Source organism: Botrytis fragariae (assembly GCF_013461495.1).
Source record: "Botrytis fragariae strain BVB16 chromosome Unknown tig00000012, whole genome shotgun sequence".
Taxonomy (NCBI): Eukaryota; Fungi; Ascomycota; class Leotiomycetes; order Helotiales; family Sclerotiniaceae; genus Botrytis; species Botrytis fragariae.
In genome coordinates, this window is record NW_023500989.1 from 1,818,270 (window position 1) to 1,831,808 (window position 13,539).

A 13,539-nucleotide genomic window follows, 5' to 3' on the forward strand; every position below is an offset into this window, starting at 1 on the left:
TTCCACGTCGTTTGCCATTTGCTCCAAAAATCCCATTTCAATCCTTGAAAAGGAAAGGTTAGATAAAGTAGCTAAAACGGTTCTTTCTCACTGTATACTCCTACTGTATTACCAACGCCTACCATTTTCTTATTCATGAATTGTAATGAGAGTGAAATAAAATTGCTTCAAGCTGCCTACAAATTTCGCAATAAGGGTATCATGCATATATCAATCAATTCGGATCGTCCTGCAACCTCCTCTTCCCTTTCTTCCACACCCTTTGCATCTTCTGCTCCTTTTTTCTTTCTCCTTGCCGAGGATCTTCTCCTCCTGTGTATCACTGCCACTTAATTCCCAATACTCCACACTTCTACCCCTATGATATCGAATTTCTCCCCCTCCTCACTCAATGGTTCGTTTCCGAATGTAGGACAACTGCTACTTACGCCTTTCTCAAATGTATCATCTAACCAGAGTCCATAATGCCCATCTCCACCTCCTATTGATAGGAACCCTGTTTCGCAGAGCATCATGTAATCGTTTATTCCAGAGTAGGGGAAGGCTTTGAAGCGGATTCGTTCGGGTGTGCTGGCGCCTGATTTAATGGAGGAGGGGGATTTGGGAGGGGGTTGGGAGAAGGTGGGCGAGAGGAGTGAAGAGGGATGGGCGGGGTTTTGGTTTTGATTTCGAGGAGCGCCGATGGTGGTTGAGCGTTGCAAGTTCGTAGTATCGGAGGAAGGGGGAGGGGGAAGGTTTGCTAGGAGGGAGGAGGAAAGGATGGTTGCGCGCCAGAGGAAACATTCTCCTGTGCCGAAATAGTGAGGTGCGGGGTGCGGTGCTTCTGTCAGGTATGCGCCGAATAACTATAGTCCACAATCTCATTAGCCAAATGTCCAATGTCATACGCGTCGCAAAGACCTCCAAGATAACAACCAGACAAGAGATAAACAGAGATACATACCCCACCCTCTCCATCCTTAACAACCAAGACAAAGCCATTCCTCAAACCCCTCAAGTCATCACACTTCTTATAAAGCGTCCCCAAACTAACCCCATCCTGTTCCAAACTATAAACCAAATTCCATTCCTCACACAATTGTAATCGTGGGGGAACCAGTAATCTAATTTCCTCCGCCAATGCGCGGCTCAATAATTGCGCAGACGGATCTGTATTTTCTCTCCACCCCTTCAACGTCACCGGATACAAAGGCGGTGGTTGAAATGGCGACGCTGTTCGGTGAGGAGGTGTGTAGACGCCTTGAATACCATTTTGCGCTGGGGAGAATGATGGAGATTGGGATTTCGCGTGATTGGAAGTATTGTTGTGATGATTCCCATTGCCGTTACCCGAATGAGTAGAAGGTTCGGTGGAAAAACGTCGCAGTAGTCCAGTGACTGCGGTGGAAATGGTCGGGACAGCCCAACTTGTGGAGTTTGAGAGGGCGGGGGTAGAGTTGCCGGAGGAGGACATGGGGGTTTCGTCGTGATAGCGATTGTTTGGCATTGTGGATGGATGCGATTGTGAATACGGTGTTGGAATGGGTTTACTGCATTAATGGACCCGCTCGTAAGTATATGTCGTGTATGCGATGCGTGAGTGTTACTGGAAGACTTCGTGGTTTTGTTCCGAGGATAGCTTGGAACCTTTATAAAATGAGAATGCGGGAGGTAGAGCTTCTTGGAATGGATCTCGAGATGGCTGCTGTAGTAATTGAGAGCAAGAATCGTATTTATACTTTGAAAGCTGTCGTAGTTGTACTTGAGTAATTGGTTGGAGTGAATTCACCCATTCGTGGTCTGATGAAATGAGAGATGTCGATTGTCGATTGTCGATTGTCGATTTCCAATTGCCAGTGCTTTGATTGTTGAAGGGGGGCGCCACTAAGTTTCAATTGGTTAGATTAGCTGAGATACGGATAAGGCTGAAAGGTGTGCGGGAGCCAAGAAATGTTTGTTTGAGTGGTAGATTTCAATGTTTTAATGCTCATGTTCATCAAAAGTTCTGAATGTTATATCTCGTCTTGGGAGATTCATTAAATTCCTCCCAGCCGAATTTGAACGTTCTATCTCATACATAACATACATCTTCAATGGTATATTCAATCCGAGTCGACGGTTCGACAACATCCATAGCCGTTTTTGTACGTTATCAAAACAAATGATCGGACGATTCCATGTATGACAACCTTTGGAATGGATTCCCATCAATATTACTGCATCAATTCAATATGCTGTATCACCAATCCACAAATTACATACAAACCTGCACCTGAAACCCAAATAAGCAGATCATGTGTCAAGAATCTTGCAATCATTAACGAGATATCTATAACAACCTATTATCCAAGAATTTCTTAATCCCCTCAATTACTCCTTCAGGACTTGGCTTCTCAGCACAAACATCCGGTTCATAATCAAAAGTATTCTTAAGATAATCTCTGGTGGTCGGTCCAATCGTCGCGATGAAAGTCTTTCTCTTTCCATCCTCTTGTTCATCTGCTCGCTTTATTCTCCCACTTTGGGAATCTAACATCCCGAGTGATCGTAACATGGCATCGCATCCTGTCGGTGAGAAAACAACTACCCATCTGGTATCCCTATTCTCCGTCTCCTTCAATAAAGCTTTGAAATCTTCCTCGAAGGATTCCATTACCCCCGTACCATAAACGACTAATTCATCGACTTGGATTCGCTTCTCGGCCGATAATTCCGAATTCATCAATGTTTTAGGAATGATATCCCGTCTCTGTTCACCAACCATGAAAAGTAAAGATGGTTTTAGGGAGCGATCCTTGTACCAATTCCCATAATGTTCTAATATGTAATGTGCCAATGCTTCGCCATTTCCTGATTCGGCACCAAAGATATTTAAGGCGGGGGTTTGAGGTATCGATCGTAATGCTCGTGAAGTAGCTGGGCCGACGGTATAGACTGGTATATTTTGTAGATGTGGCCACTCATCGCTCTCTAAAATATTATCAGTCAATGATCTATATCACTCAATCAAATAAGATCCATCACATACCATCTTCGTTTTTCCCCTCCTCCACCAACTTAGCAAATAACTCCACAGCCCTCTGACTTGTGAAAATCAAGCCTCCATATTTCTTCCCCTCTTCTCTCCCAATGCCCTTCTCCTTAAGTAACCTCTTCACCTCATCCACTCCTTCATCCACAAACCTATGTTCCAATACCGGCACAAAAATCGGTTCAAACCCCCTATCACTCCCCTCCATCCCTCCATACCTCATCGCATTAAAACTCACTTCCTCAAACCTCTCCTCATACCCATCATTCGGCACACTCTTCGTCTTCAACAAAAACGTCGGTATTCTTCTCCCCATTCTTTCCATTCCTTAATTTTCTTTTCTCCTATCTCTCAAATTGTCACTCGTATCGTAATTTCCCTAGATTCAAACGTCAAAATCTCACATTCGGAAAAAGCACATGAAACTTTATCCATCTATCCCACTTGCGGGGCACATGTCGGAGAAATGACGATTAGCCTCTGCTCCAAGCTATCAGCACTAGAACTCTTTCTATTCGACAACGACATGTCAATCTTTTAAGCTTAAACCATACCCCTGTACCCATGTACCCATGCGGAAAATGCGGAAGAGGCCGATCATTTTCCTTTTCTTACAAACCAGAGCTGCAATTATTCATATATGTAGACATTTTTGTACATTTTGTAAAATTCAGACTTATCTCATCTAACTTTTGTTCCTTCCTTCGAATAATAAAAGTGAAAATGTCAGACGACACACAGGATGAAACCACAAATACACCTACCGCGAGCGGTGCCGTCCCTCCCAAAAAATACCCCAAAGGTGTGATATTAGGAAAAGATGGGAAGCCGTAAGTCACACATACTGATTTCCCCTCCCCTTCCTCCTCTCAATCTTACCACATCACATCACGGATATTCACTCAACCCTAAACTAACCCCCCATTCCCAGCTGCCGCTCCTGCAACTCCTTCGCCTCCTTCACCTCCACCACCAAATCTCTCCAATCCACCCCCTCCCCCACCCCCCAACCGACTGCCCCCCGACGTCGAAGCCCTCGGCCGCGCCTCCTGGACCTTCCTACACACGCTCTCCGCCTCCTACCCCAGCACCCCCACCCCCACCGACCGCACCAACATCTCCACCTTCATGAGCCTCTTCTCCCAACTCTACCCCTGCTGGACCTGCGCCTCCGATTTCCAAACCTACATGGCCGAGAACAAGGTGCGCACGGAAAGTCGTGCCGAGTTTGGGAAGTGGATGTGCGAGGCCCATAATGATGTGAATCGGAAGCTGGGGAAGAGAGAGTTTGATTGCGAGCGCTGGGAGGAGAGGTGGAGGACGGGCTGGAGGGATGGGAGATGTGGGTAGGAGAGGGGGGAGGGATGTAATGAGTTGAGGAGCCTGAAAATGGATTCGGGAGTCTACAAAGAGATGGTTGGGGTTTGAGTAGTGGCAAGATATATTATGATCTTGTGAAGTGAGGAGAGGTTCGAATATGAAAACATGGAAGAGATGGTCTTGTGGAATGGGATGGGAGGATGTATTATATAGATGGGGAGAGGGTGTACGATATGATATATGATGAGATAAGATGAGATGAGGTGTATAATATAATGGCCAACCCAGCATAATTCGGCGTTTCGGGACAAAATCAAGAAGGTCATGCATGGAAGGAGGTAATCTCGACTCGAAAACTGTACATGAATTTATGAAGAATTCTCTTCTCAACATTACACTAAGAAAAGTATAAGAGTATAGGCTTGATGTATAAAGCTGATTTATTTCGCTAATGATGCGGTGCTGACTTCAGTCGATGATGTATGTATCCCCCTAATCAACATCTAAAATACATTTCATACAATTCCTCACTTTACCCCTTCCACGACAACACATACAATCGTCCATCTACCATCTCAATCGAACAGATGAGTGCCGATACCACTCCTTCAACATAAACATCTGCAGCCTCCCATCTGATGTACAGGTTCCACTGCATTGATACGTATCAAACTCAATATCTCCTCGAACACTCCAACCTATCCCAATTCATCAGTAGTTTCTTGAAGCCGTAAAATGAAACATTACAAACAGAGCCTTCATCATCCATATCAGAATCAGAATCTTCATCATCGGCATCATCAGTATCATCCGCTTTCACATCTTTCTTCTCCTTTTCGCCCTTCTCGCCAATTTTTCTTCTCTTTCCATTGGATGCATAAGCAGCAACATCAAGACTCAAACTCCTAAAACCACCCCCAAAGAAAACCGAAGTAGTAACACCACGTCTTTGTCTTTTTTTCTGCCCTTTCCCTCCAAGGAGATTTAAGTCCCAGCGATCGGCTTGAAGTTCTTCAATATTGTAATCCGCCTCCAATTTGGTGAGTGTGCTCCTGCTTTTATCATTGGTCTCTTGCGCGGATCGTGTAACAATATTCGATTGACCTGGTGGTTCTCTATCTTCGTCCCTATTCCCATTACCTGGGTTTAAATCATGACTTCCCCCAGACCCCGAATCTTTTTCATCTTGTCGATCTTGTGGTGCCCGTTGACGACGATTGCTTGTCCCTGATCTAGGACAATCATAATCACTTGACGATGTCTCGCTTTTCTCACTGTTTTCATCATGAGCTTCCGAACTTGTATCTGAACTTGACTCCTTATTTTCTTCCTCTTCCGTATCGGAGTGTCCCTCATTCGGCCCTTGGAGAATTGACACTGTTTCCCTCAAGTTTGTTCGGGAGTACACATCAGCGAAAGCCATGATTCTATCCCCTATCAAGGGTCGAAATCGCCTCGACGTGTTAGAAATTTCACTACTGGCGGGCCGGTCGAATACTGCGAGCATCATACCAAGAGAAGCTCGAGCTACACGGCCACCTTGGGTGGATGAATCAGATTCGTTTGAGAGAAGTTGAACAGGAGGTACAGAGCCTGCAGTTACAAAACCAGCTTGTGAAGATCGATCAGAATCACTCTCACAATTTCGAATATCAAGTGCAGAGATTGAGGCTGATAGTATAGTAGTCATCGTCGTCCTTGACTTCGAAGGTAAGTCGTTATGAGATATCGATGCACTATTAGACGGCGCAGTCTCCATCATCATGGTAGAACTTGACGAACTTGACAATAGATTTTCACCTGCAAAATTTCCCACTTCAGGAGCAATGTGTGTAGCATTTCTTGCGCTCCCAGCCACTTGCATCTGCATGTATCCATCCTCACCCCCCGCATACTGGTTCTGATCTTGATCTTCAGATTGCCGAGCAATCAAGGCGGAGGAGGCCTCCAATAATCGTGGATCGCTTTTAAAACTGATCTCTTTTTCTTCTGCTTTCGTTGCACTGGGAGTCGCACTGAGGCTCGTGCTGGAGGTGGTGGTACTGCTGATGGCCGTGCCCACGATTGTACTGGGTCGCGTGGTGGTACTGGGTTGTCTGATGGCTTCCAATACTCTTTGATCGCTCTCAGAATGCGTGTCCTCTTTCTCTGCCGTTGTTGCACTGGAGCTGGTCGCAACGCTACCGGTGGCTTTTCTGGTAGCCATAGTGATCGCGACTGTAATGGATTATGTGGTGGCGTGACTATTGTTGGCTTCCAATATTCTTTGACCGCTTTTAGAACGGATCTTATTTTTCTATACTTTTGTTTCTTGGGGGATGCTCTGAGGCTTGCTCTGTGGCTTGTACTAGAGCTGCCACTGAACCTGGATATGGGGCTGGACCTGGAGTTGGACCTCGAGTTAGACCTGGAGTTGGATCTTGAGCTGGACTCTAAGCTGGGCCCGGAGCTGGAGCTGGAGCTGGAGCTAGCGCCGATGATGAAAGTAGTTCTAGCAGTGGCGATTGCACTGGGGCTGTCTTTCGAAACTTCTTGACCAATATTTGAAGCCCCTTCTTTGCTGTATTCACCTGTCTTCGGCACCACTTCCTTTTTCTCTTCTTTGGCGCCAATGTCTCTATTATCGTTCTCTCCACGGCACTGACGAATGGGGGACTTGGCGGGCGTTGACATGTACGTCTTTTAGGTGGGCGTGATGCCTGTGGTGACGACTGTACTGGCGATGCGTGTCGCGAGTGTTCTCTCGACGTCGACTGTACCGCTGTCTTCAGAGATTTCTTTTCCTCCGCTGGGCTAGACGCTTGAGACAACGTTCGTCTGACTTCCTGATTCTCCTGACGCTCTTGAGTCTGCTGCGAATCCATCAATCGTCTCGTCCGTCACCCTGCTTACACAATAGTCTTTCACGATATAACTAGCAAATTCAAAACCATATATTGTCATGGGGTTTATAAGTACTACCTCCCCCGTTGCCCTGACTGCAGTTGTAATTGCAGGAATGTGTAAAACAGGCGACGGAATCGTCCTTGCTGCTGAAGATGGGATGTATGCTGCTTCGGGAGTTTGACCCGCAGAAGAGAGTGTGGTGTTAATAATGACTACTTGAGTTGTGTTATCAGGAGGAGTAAGATATATTGTATTACTAGTTGTTACTAGTGGTACAACGCTTTCAAGCGAGGATGCTCCTTGCCTAGAAATAACACAACTTCCAGTTCGCCCACGCCCACAGATGTAGGGCCAGGTAATTGTGCGTGGATGATGACCAGGCATGTAATCGAGAGAGAATTATCCTTCAGCCCAACTATTTTATGAATGGTCTCAATTGACAACTCAAGATGAAATGAGAAGCACTGAAGGTGTAGGTGGTCAGCGAGTGACAAACTCTCAACGTATGATGCACTGATGTAAAGAATAAGACAATAAATCTATATCCCCAAAACGAATGTGAACGAGAGCAAAACTACCCTAGCAACAAGCCAGAAGCAAGAATTGTGTAGAGAAAACGAATGTTGTTATTGTAAAATTGGAAGCTATGGATAAACAGTAAGCTGATAATAAGTTGATGAAGAGAAAGAAAACAGAAACAAAAACCAAAGTCCTCTCGGGTTTATATATGAGAAACTAAGTAAACAAACAGACCAAATCGTTCCTACTTCACGTAACATAGAAACAGCAAGTACATTACTATCTCCTTCTGTCCTTTCCTTCAGCATCTATTGAAACCACATCAGGAACTTGCGATGAAGTGAAGTCACAAGATCGATTCCGTGGGAAATAGAAAGAGGAGGAGGGTTTGAATAGGATAAGTATACTACTAGGTATAACTAGATAGTACACATAGGTAGGTATGCAGAGATCCAGAGCCTGAGAGTTTTTAGAAATTTCAGCAATTTCAATGTATTGAATAAACCTTCCTCCTCTGCTTACAAATTCGAGATATCGAACTATCGAGCTATATCAGGAAACCACGTTCGTTCAAGACTCCAAGTGCCGAACATCAACAATCAAGAACAACATCAAAACCGAATTGCCAAAGAACACATACTCATGATTAACAATCACCACCAACCGAAAAAGGGGCAAAAGCTCTTCTTTCTCCTCGCTAAACAATTAGTTGCTGACACAAGTTTATCACTACTACATATATTTATCCCCTCAGAGTTCCTTGCTCACCTAACAATAAACGTGTATTAGAAGAATTGCGATGTACACAATGCTTTTGTGTTCAAATATAAGGTGCGGCTATGTACAACACATGAAAAACGCACTTTCTTCCCTCTCCCGTCTAAAACGCCTGGATTCCGATCCCAACTCCGACCCTTTCCCATGCGACTCCATATTCTAAGTCGTTCTGTATGATATCATGTGTTGTATCATTTGTATATACAATCTTCAACCCTCGCCATTCCCCAATCCCGACCCAGCCCCAAAGGAAGATAAACACAAGTGTTTTTTTCTATCACAGTTCATCTTTATTTCCCTTCTTGTCCCCATCCTTCCCCGCCACAATCCTCTCCAATGTCTCGAACACCTCTTCCACTTTCTCTTCAACCTTGTCCCTAACTCTCCCTCTTCTCTTCTCCTCCTCTTTGCCATCATCTTCTTGCCCTTTAACTTTATACTCCTCCTCTTCCCCAATCTCTACATTCGCCGCATACTCCGCAATCCTACTGACAACCATTTCCTCAATTTCCTCGCCCCTACCTGCCGCTACTCTCAAAATCAAATCATTCAAGCTTTGTCTCCCCAGAATATCCACATGATCTCCGGTATTTGGACCTCCACGAGGACTAAAACGATCTGGTTCGTGGGGCATTTCGTAGGTCTTAACTTTTACACCTGCTGGATTATAGCGATGATATTTCCAGCCACGATTACACATGTAACCGACACTGAGTAAATTGACGGTTCCATCACCTTCGCCAAGAATCACGCCGTGGTCTATGTTAGCTTGGGATAGACCGGTATCGATTGTGATATTGAGGGACGAAAGGGGATTGTCCGAGTGGCGATAGAAATAAGCACGCTCGGTTGGTTTACCGATACCTGTTGAAAATTAGCACCGGTTAAGGGGAAGTTTTGGAGATAGAACAACATACCATAGAAACAATAAATTTTCAGATTTGGCGCAAGAGGTAACCTCGTCTCGAGTGGATTAATCCATTTCCTTGGATCCTTTTCATTTGCTTCCACTTCGGCTGTAGTATGAGCTACACCATGTGAATAGCTACCTTTGACTGCCTTTCGATACCAATCTTCTGTGGTATTGAATAAATAGTCTAGGGATTGCGATACTGTAAGATTTCGATACCCCGTCGATGTATTTTGATTTTTGAAATTTAGAAATTGTCCATAGCTGACTTCCTGACCCGGAGTATCATCTGGTGCCCAGGTTGCATTACCCCAAATAGCATCGCCTCCAATAGGGAGCATGGATGAGATTCCTGGCATGGCTCGGAAGAGCTCAGCTCGTTCTTCTTTATTGAGGAATTTTTCGAGGCCATAAACTGCAAATGCATTTAGTTGCGCGGTATCTTTCATCTCTCCTGATAGCACAGCAGGCAATCCTTTGAGAGCTCCAAGCATGCATCCACTAATATTGATCCAAGAATCAATATATTTATCAACCCAATCATCTCCACCGTTCCCGCCACTCGGAGATGCTACCCAATGCATGAAATAGAACAGCACTTGACCACCCATAGAATGCGAAACCAAGACCACCTTTTTGTTTGAAATCTTACTCGCCAATTCGATATGCGTCTTTAATCTTGTGAAGTATTGATCTCTAACCTCCAGGTTCGCATACGACAATCTCCAATCGTAAGCTGCCGTGTAACTATTTGTAGGATCGTAACCAATCGTCGCCAAGTTCTCCAGTATCTTACTCCAAATCCAATATCCTGTTATGAAGAAGTCGGCAGCGTCAAATCCTTGCGCAGCTCTCAATTTGATTCCGGGAGGATCCAGTCCAGTACGTTTGTCTAACATAATATGTCTCTTCCATCCTTCTTTGTCTGCAACCAAAGCTCTCATCATACTCCAACTTCCCCACAATCTTTTGCGAAAATAAGGTCGTGAAGCATTAGTGGTGCCCCAAGATTCCAACCCCGTCGAGATAACACCTGGAACCATGATAACTGGATGATGCGCAAGAATTCCCTGCGACTTGAGATGCAACCCTACAGAAAATGAATCATAATTCACAGCTTCCCTTTCTCCCTTCTACAAACAAAAATTCATTAGCCTCACATTTCAACTCAAAACCTTCCCATGCCCAACTTTCCCTCATAACCGAAAGAGGGATACAATACAGAAAGGCCAGCACCTACAGCCAGATCCCTTGCATCCTTCACAAATCCCGCAGGTAACACATCCATCAGACTATCCATAGTAATCCCCTCCAGCATTTCCGGCAACTCGAGTAAATCATTCTTGCCCGCGAAAAACCCCGCTATCACCAACCCAAAAAGGCCACCGAGGAAAAATATAAATGTATTGCGTCGTTTTCTATGTCTGCGTTCTTTGTGTGTGAGGACTCGAACTACGGGCGCGAGACGCACTTCTTCGCCGTTGGAGGGGGAGGAAGAACGGGTTGGTGGAATGGAGGGGGAGGGGGATGGTGTCGGAGTTCCGAGGAATAGGCGGCGGAGTACGGACATGATGAGAGAGCGAAGATGAGGATTTATGGGAAGAGAGATGATGAGAATGGGAAGAGGCAAATAAATATCAATTCATCTCTCCATTGTCGGAAAATGGGAAGCCGAAATATGAAGAAAGGAAAGTTTTTTGTTCACAAATAATTTGGGCTCAAAGTAATCGATCCATCTAACTTGAACCTGCCAAGCTACGTAATCGCATTGACCCCAATTGTTTGCGCTTGCTTCGGGATTGGCAGCTTAGCGGCTTGTTCGGAACTTTTTGTTTTCCGTTCTCATGTTCAACTTTTGATTGGTTAATATTTTTACATGTGAAGAAAGAAACCAAAAACTTTCCCTCCAACATCTCAGGAATCCAGAAATGCAGAAATTCGGAAATTCAGAAATTCATTCAAATTCTGCCGAAGTTTCTCCAGGAGCCAGTCCAACTTATCGGATCATCATCACCGTTTGTTCCGGTGGTCTGGTGGTCCCCTCCATCAAGATTCATCCCATACCTCACAATATACCCCAAACACAAAACACAGGTGGAGATCTCACAAACAACCACTTCGATACTTTCCGCAGACATGGCTTCAGAAACCAGCTCCGGAACACCGATATCTGCAAGCAATAGAGATTTACCAGCCGAACTACGATATATGCAATATGAGCATTCACTCGAAAAACAATATTTGCCCTCAATTCGAGCCCTGATATCTAAAGATTTGAGCGAACCTTACAGTATCTATGTGTATCGATATTTCCTGTACCAATGGGGAGATTTATGTTTTATGGTACTCCTCCCTTTTCATCCCCAGCCAAAAAAACCCAATCAATAAATCAATTCACTTCCAAATAAAACTAACATTCCCCAGGCACTCGACCCCTCTCTCCCTCTAACCCCCACAACTACCCCCCCTCTCCACGGCATCCTTATCGCCAAACTCGAAACCCATTCCTCCCACTCCCCACCTACTCTGCGCGGATATATAGCCATGCTCGCAGTTTCATCCTCATTTCGCGGTCAGGGCATCGCTACCAAATTGGTGAAACTGGCAATTGATGCGATGGCCGCCAGAGGAGCAGATGAAATAGTTCTAGAAACTGAAGAGGGTAATGTGGCCGCAATGAGATTATATGAACGATTGGGATTTGTGAGGAGTAAGAAGTTGAATAGATATTATTTGAACGGGAGTTGTGCATATAGATTGGTGCTGCATTTGAAGAGGGTGGGCGACATGAGTGGGATGGTGGAGGGGAGGGATGAGGATTATGTTTAAGGTCTATTTGTGAGCGGTGATGAAAAGCCTACTGATGGCAAAAGACAAATCTTTGAATGTCGAGTACTATCGCAAAGTAAGGGAGGTTTGGAGATAAGGAGGGGAACGAAACAGAGGTAGCGATGCGGGGTCCCAATAACAATGGGAGAAAAACTGAGGATATAAAATGGGAGCTTGCATTGGTTTCCATCTCCCCATTCCCCCATCCCACTATATCCTCCGTATCAGCACGCCGATCAATCAGAAGAAGAGGATGTATGGACAACTTGTCAATCAAGAAAGGTCCCAGAGACGGCGAGGGCAAGGAGGAAGAGCATATCTCGTCTAAATACGGCCCACCACCACCACGAAGAAACGGTACTAACCGACCAAATGAGTAAGTAAAGGGTGCCCACTATCCGCAAAGGATCTCGGTAGCAGTTAAAATAGTAAGATAGTAGAAACCTCCAATCTTACCTACTTGTACCCAAGGAAATTATCTGTAAATTCCAAAATTGAACAGTCCATTCGTCAAAATCCACTCTATAAATTCAACACTGAATATCGAGGACGTTTCACACTTCCAAGATGGTAGGTGGCAGCTCGTTTCATATCATTCCGCTCACCATTTAAGGATGATAGATAAATTATTACCCAGGTAGGTACCCAATATAATGAAGTATATATACCTCAACACGAGCCCAACTCACTACCTCCTCTCTACGTCCATCCTATCCTATTCCATTCTATTTTTCTCTCCCAAACGAAAAATACAAGTAGCCACATGATAGATTATTCTGATCTTAGAAAATTGTATTTGAGACTTCTAGTCAACAGCCGATACACTTTCCCGATGACTGGCAAATAGCTATCTATCTACACTGAGATTATATTATATTCCTCGGACATCTGTATCTGTATGGGTGTGCTCAAGCATCTGTCCCTCTTCGAATGCGGCCTGATTATCCACGATCGTGAAGTGAAGAAAGGAAAGTGCCATTCGCCGAGATAGACCTCATCGAAAGTGTGATTTTGATGAGACGCACATGTTGCTGACTTCCTAAGCCATCCTACAATCCTAGCTAGATCTCTGGATTAGAGTCCCTCTGGAAAAAGATATTCTTTAATCACGAGCTGATTCGCTGTAGCTAGCTCCAAAAAGGTCGTGTCGGAAAAACATTCATGGTAATGGGACTGTCATTTTTATTGATTTCGTTACGTTTCCAAATCCTGAGAGCGCCGAGAAGAACAAAACGTGCTGACACCGCTTGAGCATTATCTTCTCAAGAACCCTCATGTTCATCCTCAA

At 44.8% G+C, this 13,539-nt stretch overlaps 8 protein-coding genes across 8 annotated transcripts; 3 read left to right on the forward strand and 5 right to left on the reverse strand.

Annotated features, from left to right (window-relative positions):
* Positions 1–329: 329 nt before the first annotated feature.
* Bfra_002780 (putative oxidation resistance protein 1 protein) lies at positions 330–1,486 on the reverse strand (the record flags this gene model as incomplete). Its single annotated transcript, XM_037333194.1, has 2 exons — positions 330–845; positions 944–1,486. The coding sequence occupies 2 exons, from the start codon at positions 1,484–1,486 to the stop codon at positions 330–332; spliced, it is 1,059 nt and encodes a 352-aa protein (XP_037195322.1).
* An 822-nt stretch (positions 1,487–2,308) lies between these two features.
* Bfra_002781 (putative uroporphyrinogen-iii synthase protein) lies at positions 2,309–3,335 on the reverse strand (the record flags this gene model as incomplete). The annotated part of the gene is made up of 2 exons (XM_037333195.1): positions 2,309–2,949; positions 3,008–3,335. 2 exons carry the CDS (start codon positions 3,333–3,335, stop codon positions 2,309–2,311), a joined length of 969 nt encoding a protein of 322 aa, XP_037195323.1.
* A 398-nt stretch (positions 3,336–3,733) lies between these two features.
* Bfra_002782 (putative fad-linked sulfhydryl oxidase alr protein) lies at positions 3,734–4,360 on the forward strand (the record flags this gene model as incomplete). The annotated part of the gene is made up of 2 exons (XM_037333196.1): positions 3,734–3,812; positions 3,942–4,360. 2 exons carry the CDS (start codon positions 3,734–3,736, stop codon positions 4,358–4,360), a joined length of 498 nt encoding a protein of 165 aa, XP_037195324.1.
* A 643-nt stretch (positions 4,361–5,003) lies between these two features.
* Bfra_002783oa (putative uroporphyrinogen-iii synthase protein) lies at positions 5,004–6,536 on the reverse strand (the record flags this gene model as incomplete). The annotated part of the gene is made up of 1 exon (XM_037333197.1): positions 5,004–6,536. The coding sequence occupies one exon, from the start codon at positions 6,534–6,536 to the stop codon at positions 5,004–5,006; it is 1,533 nt and encodes a 510-aa protein (XP_037195325.1).
* A 226-nt stretch (positions 6,537–6,762) lies between these two features.
* On the reverse strand, positions 6,763–7,600 carry Bfra_002784ia (uncharacterized protein; the record flags this gene model as incomplete). Its single annotated transcript, XM_037333198.1, has 2 exons — positions 6,763–7,182; positions 7,223–7,600. 2 exons carry the CDS (start codon positions 7,598–7,600, stop codon positions 6,763–6,765), a joined length of 798 nt encoding a protein of 265 aa, XP_037195326.1.
* A 1,189-nt stretch (positions 7,601–8,789) lies between these two features.
* Positions 8,790–10,992, reverse strand: Bfra_002785 (putative phospholipid:diacylglycerol acyltransferase protein; the record flags this gene model as incomplete). Its single annotated transcript, XM_037333199.1, has 3 exons — positions 8,790–9,376; positions 9,430–10,555; positions 10,663–10,992. The coding sequence occupies 3 exons, from the start codon at positions 10,990–10,992 to the stop codon at positions 8,790–8,792; spliced, it is 2,043 nt and encodes a 680-aa protein (XP_037195327.1).
* A 566-nt stretch (positions 10,993–11,558) lies between these two features.
* Positions 11,559–12,251, forward strand: Bfra_002786 (putative n-terminal acetyltransferase c complex catalytic subunit mak3 protein; the record flags this gene model as incomplete). Its single annotated transcript, XM_037333200.1, has 2 exons — positions 11,559–11,765; positions 11,847–12,251. The coding sequence occupies 2 exons, from the start codon at positions 11,559–11,561 to the stop codon at positions 12,249–12,251; spliced, it is 612 nt and encodes a 203-aa protein (XP_037195328.1).
* Positions 12,252–12,373: 122 nt separating this feature from the next.
* Bfra_002787 (uncharacterized protein) lies at positions 12,374–12,668 on the forward strand (the record flags this gene model as incomplete). Its single annotated transcript, XM_037333201.1, is given in 2 exon segments — positions 12,374–12,627; positions 12,638–12,668. 2 exon segments carry the CDS (start codon positions 12,374–12,376, stop codon positions 12,666–12,668), a joined length of 285 nt encoding a protein of 94 aa, XP_037195329.1.
* Positions 12,669–13,539: the final 871 nt, after the last annotated feature.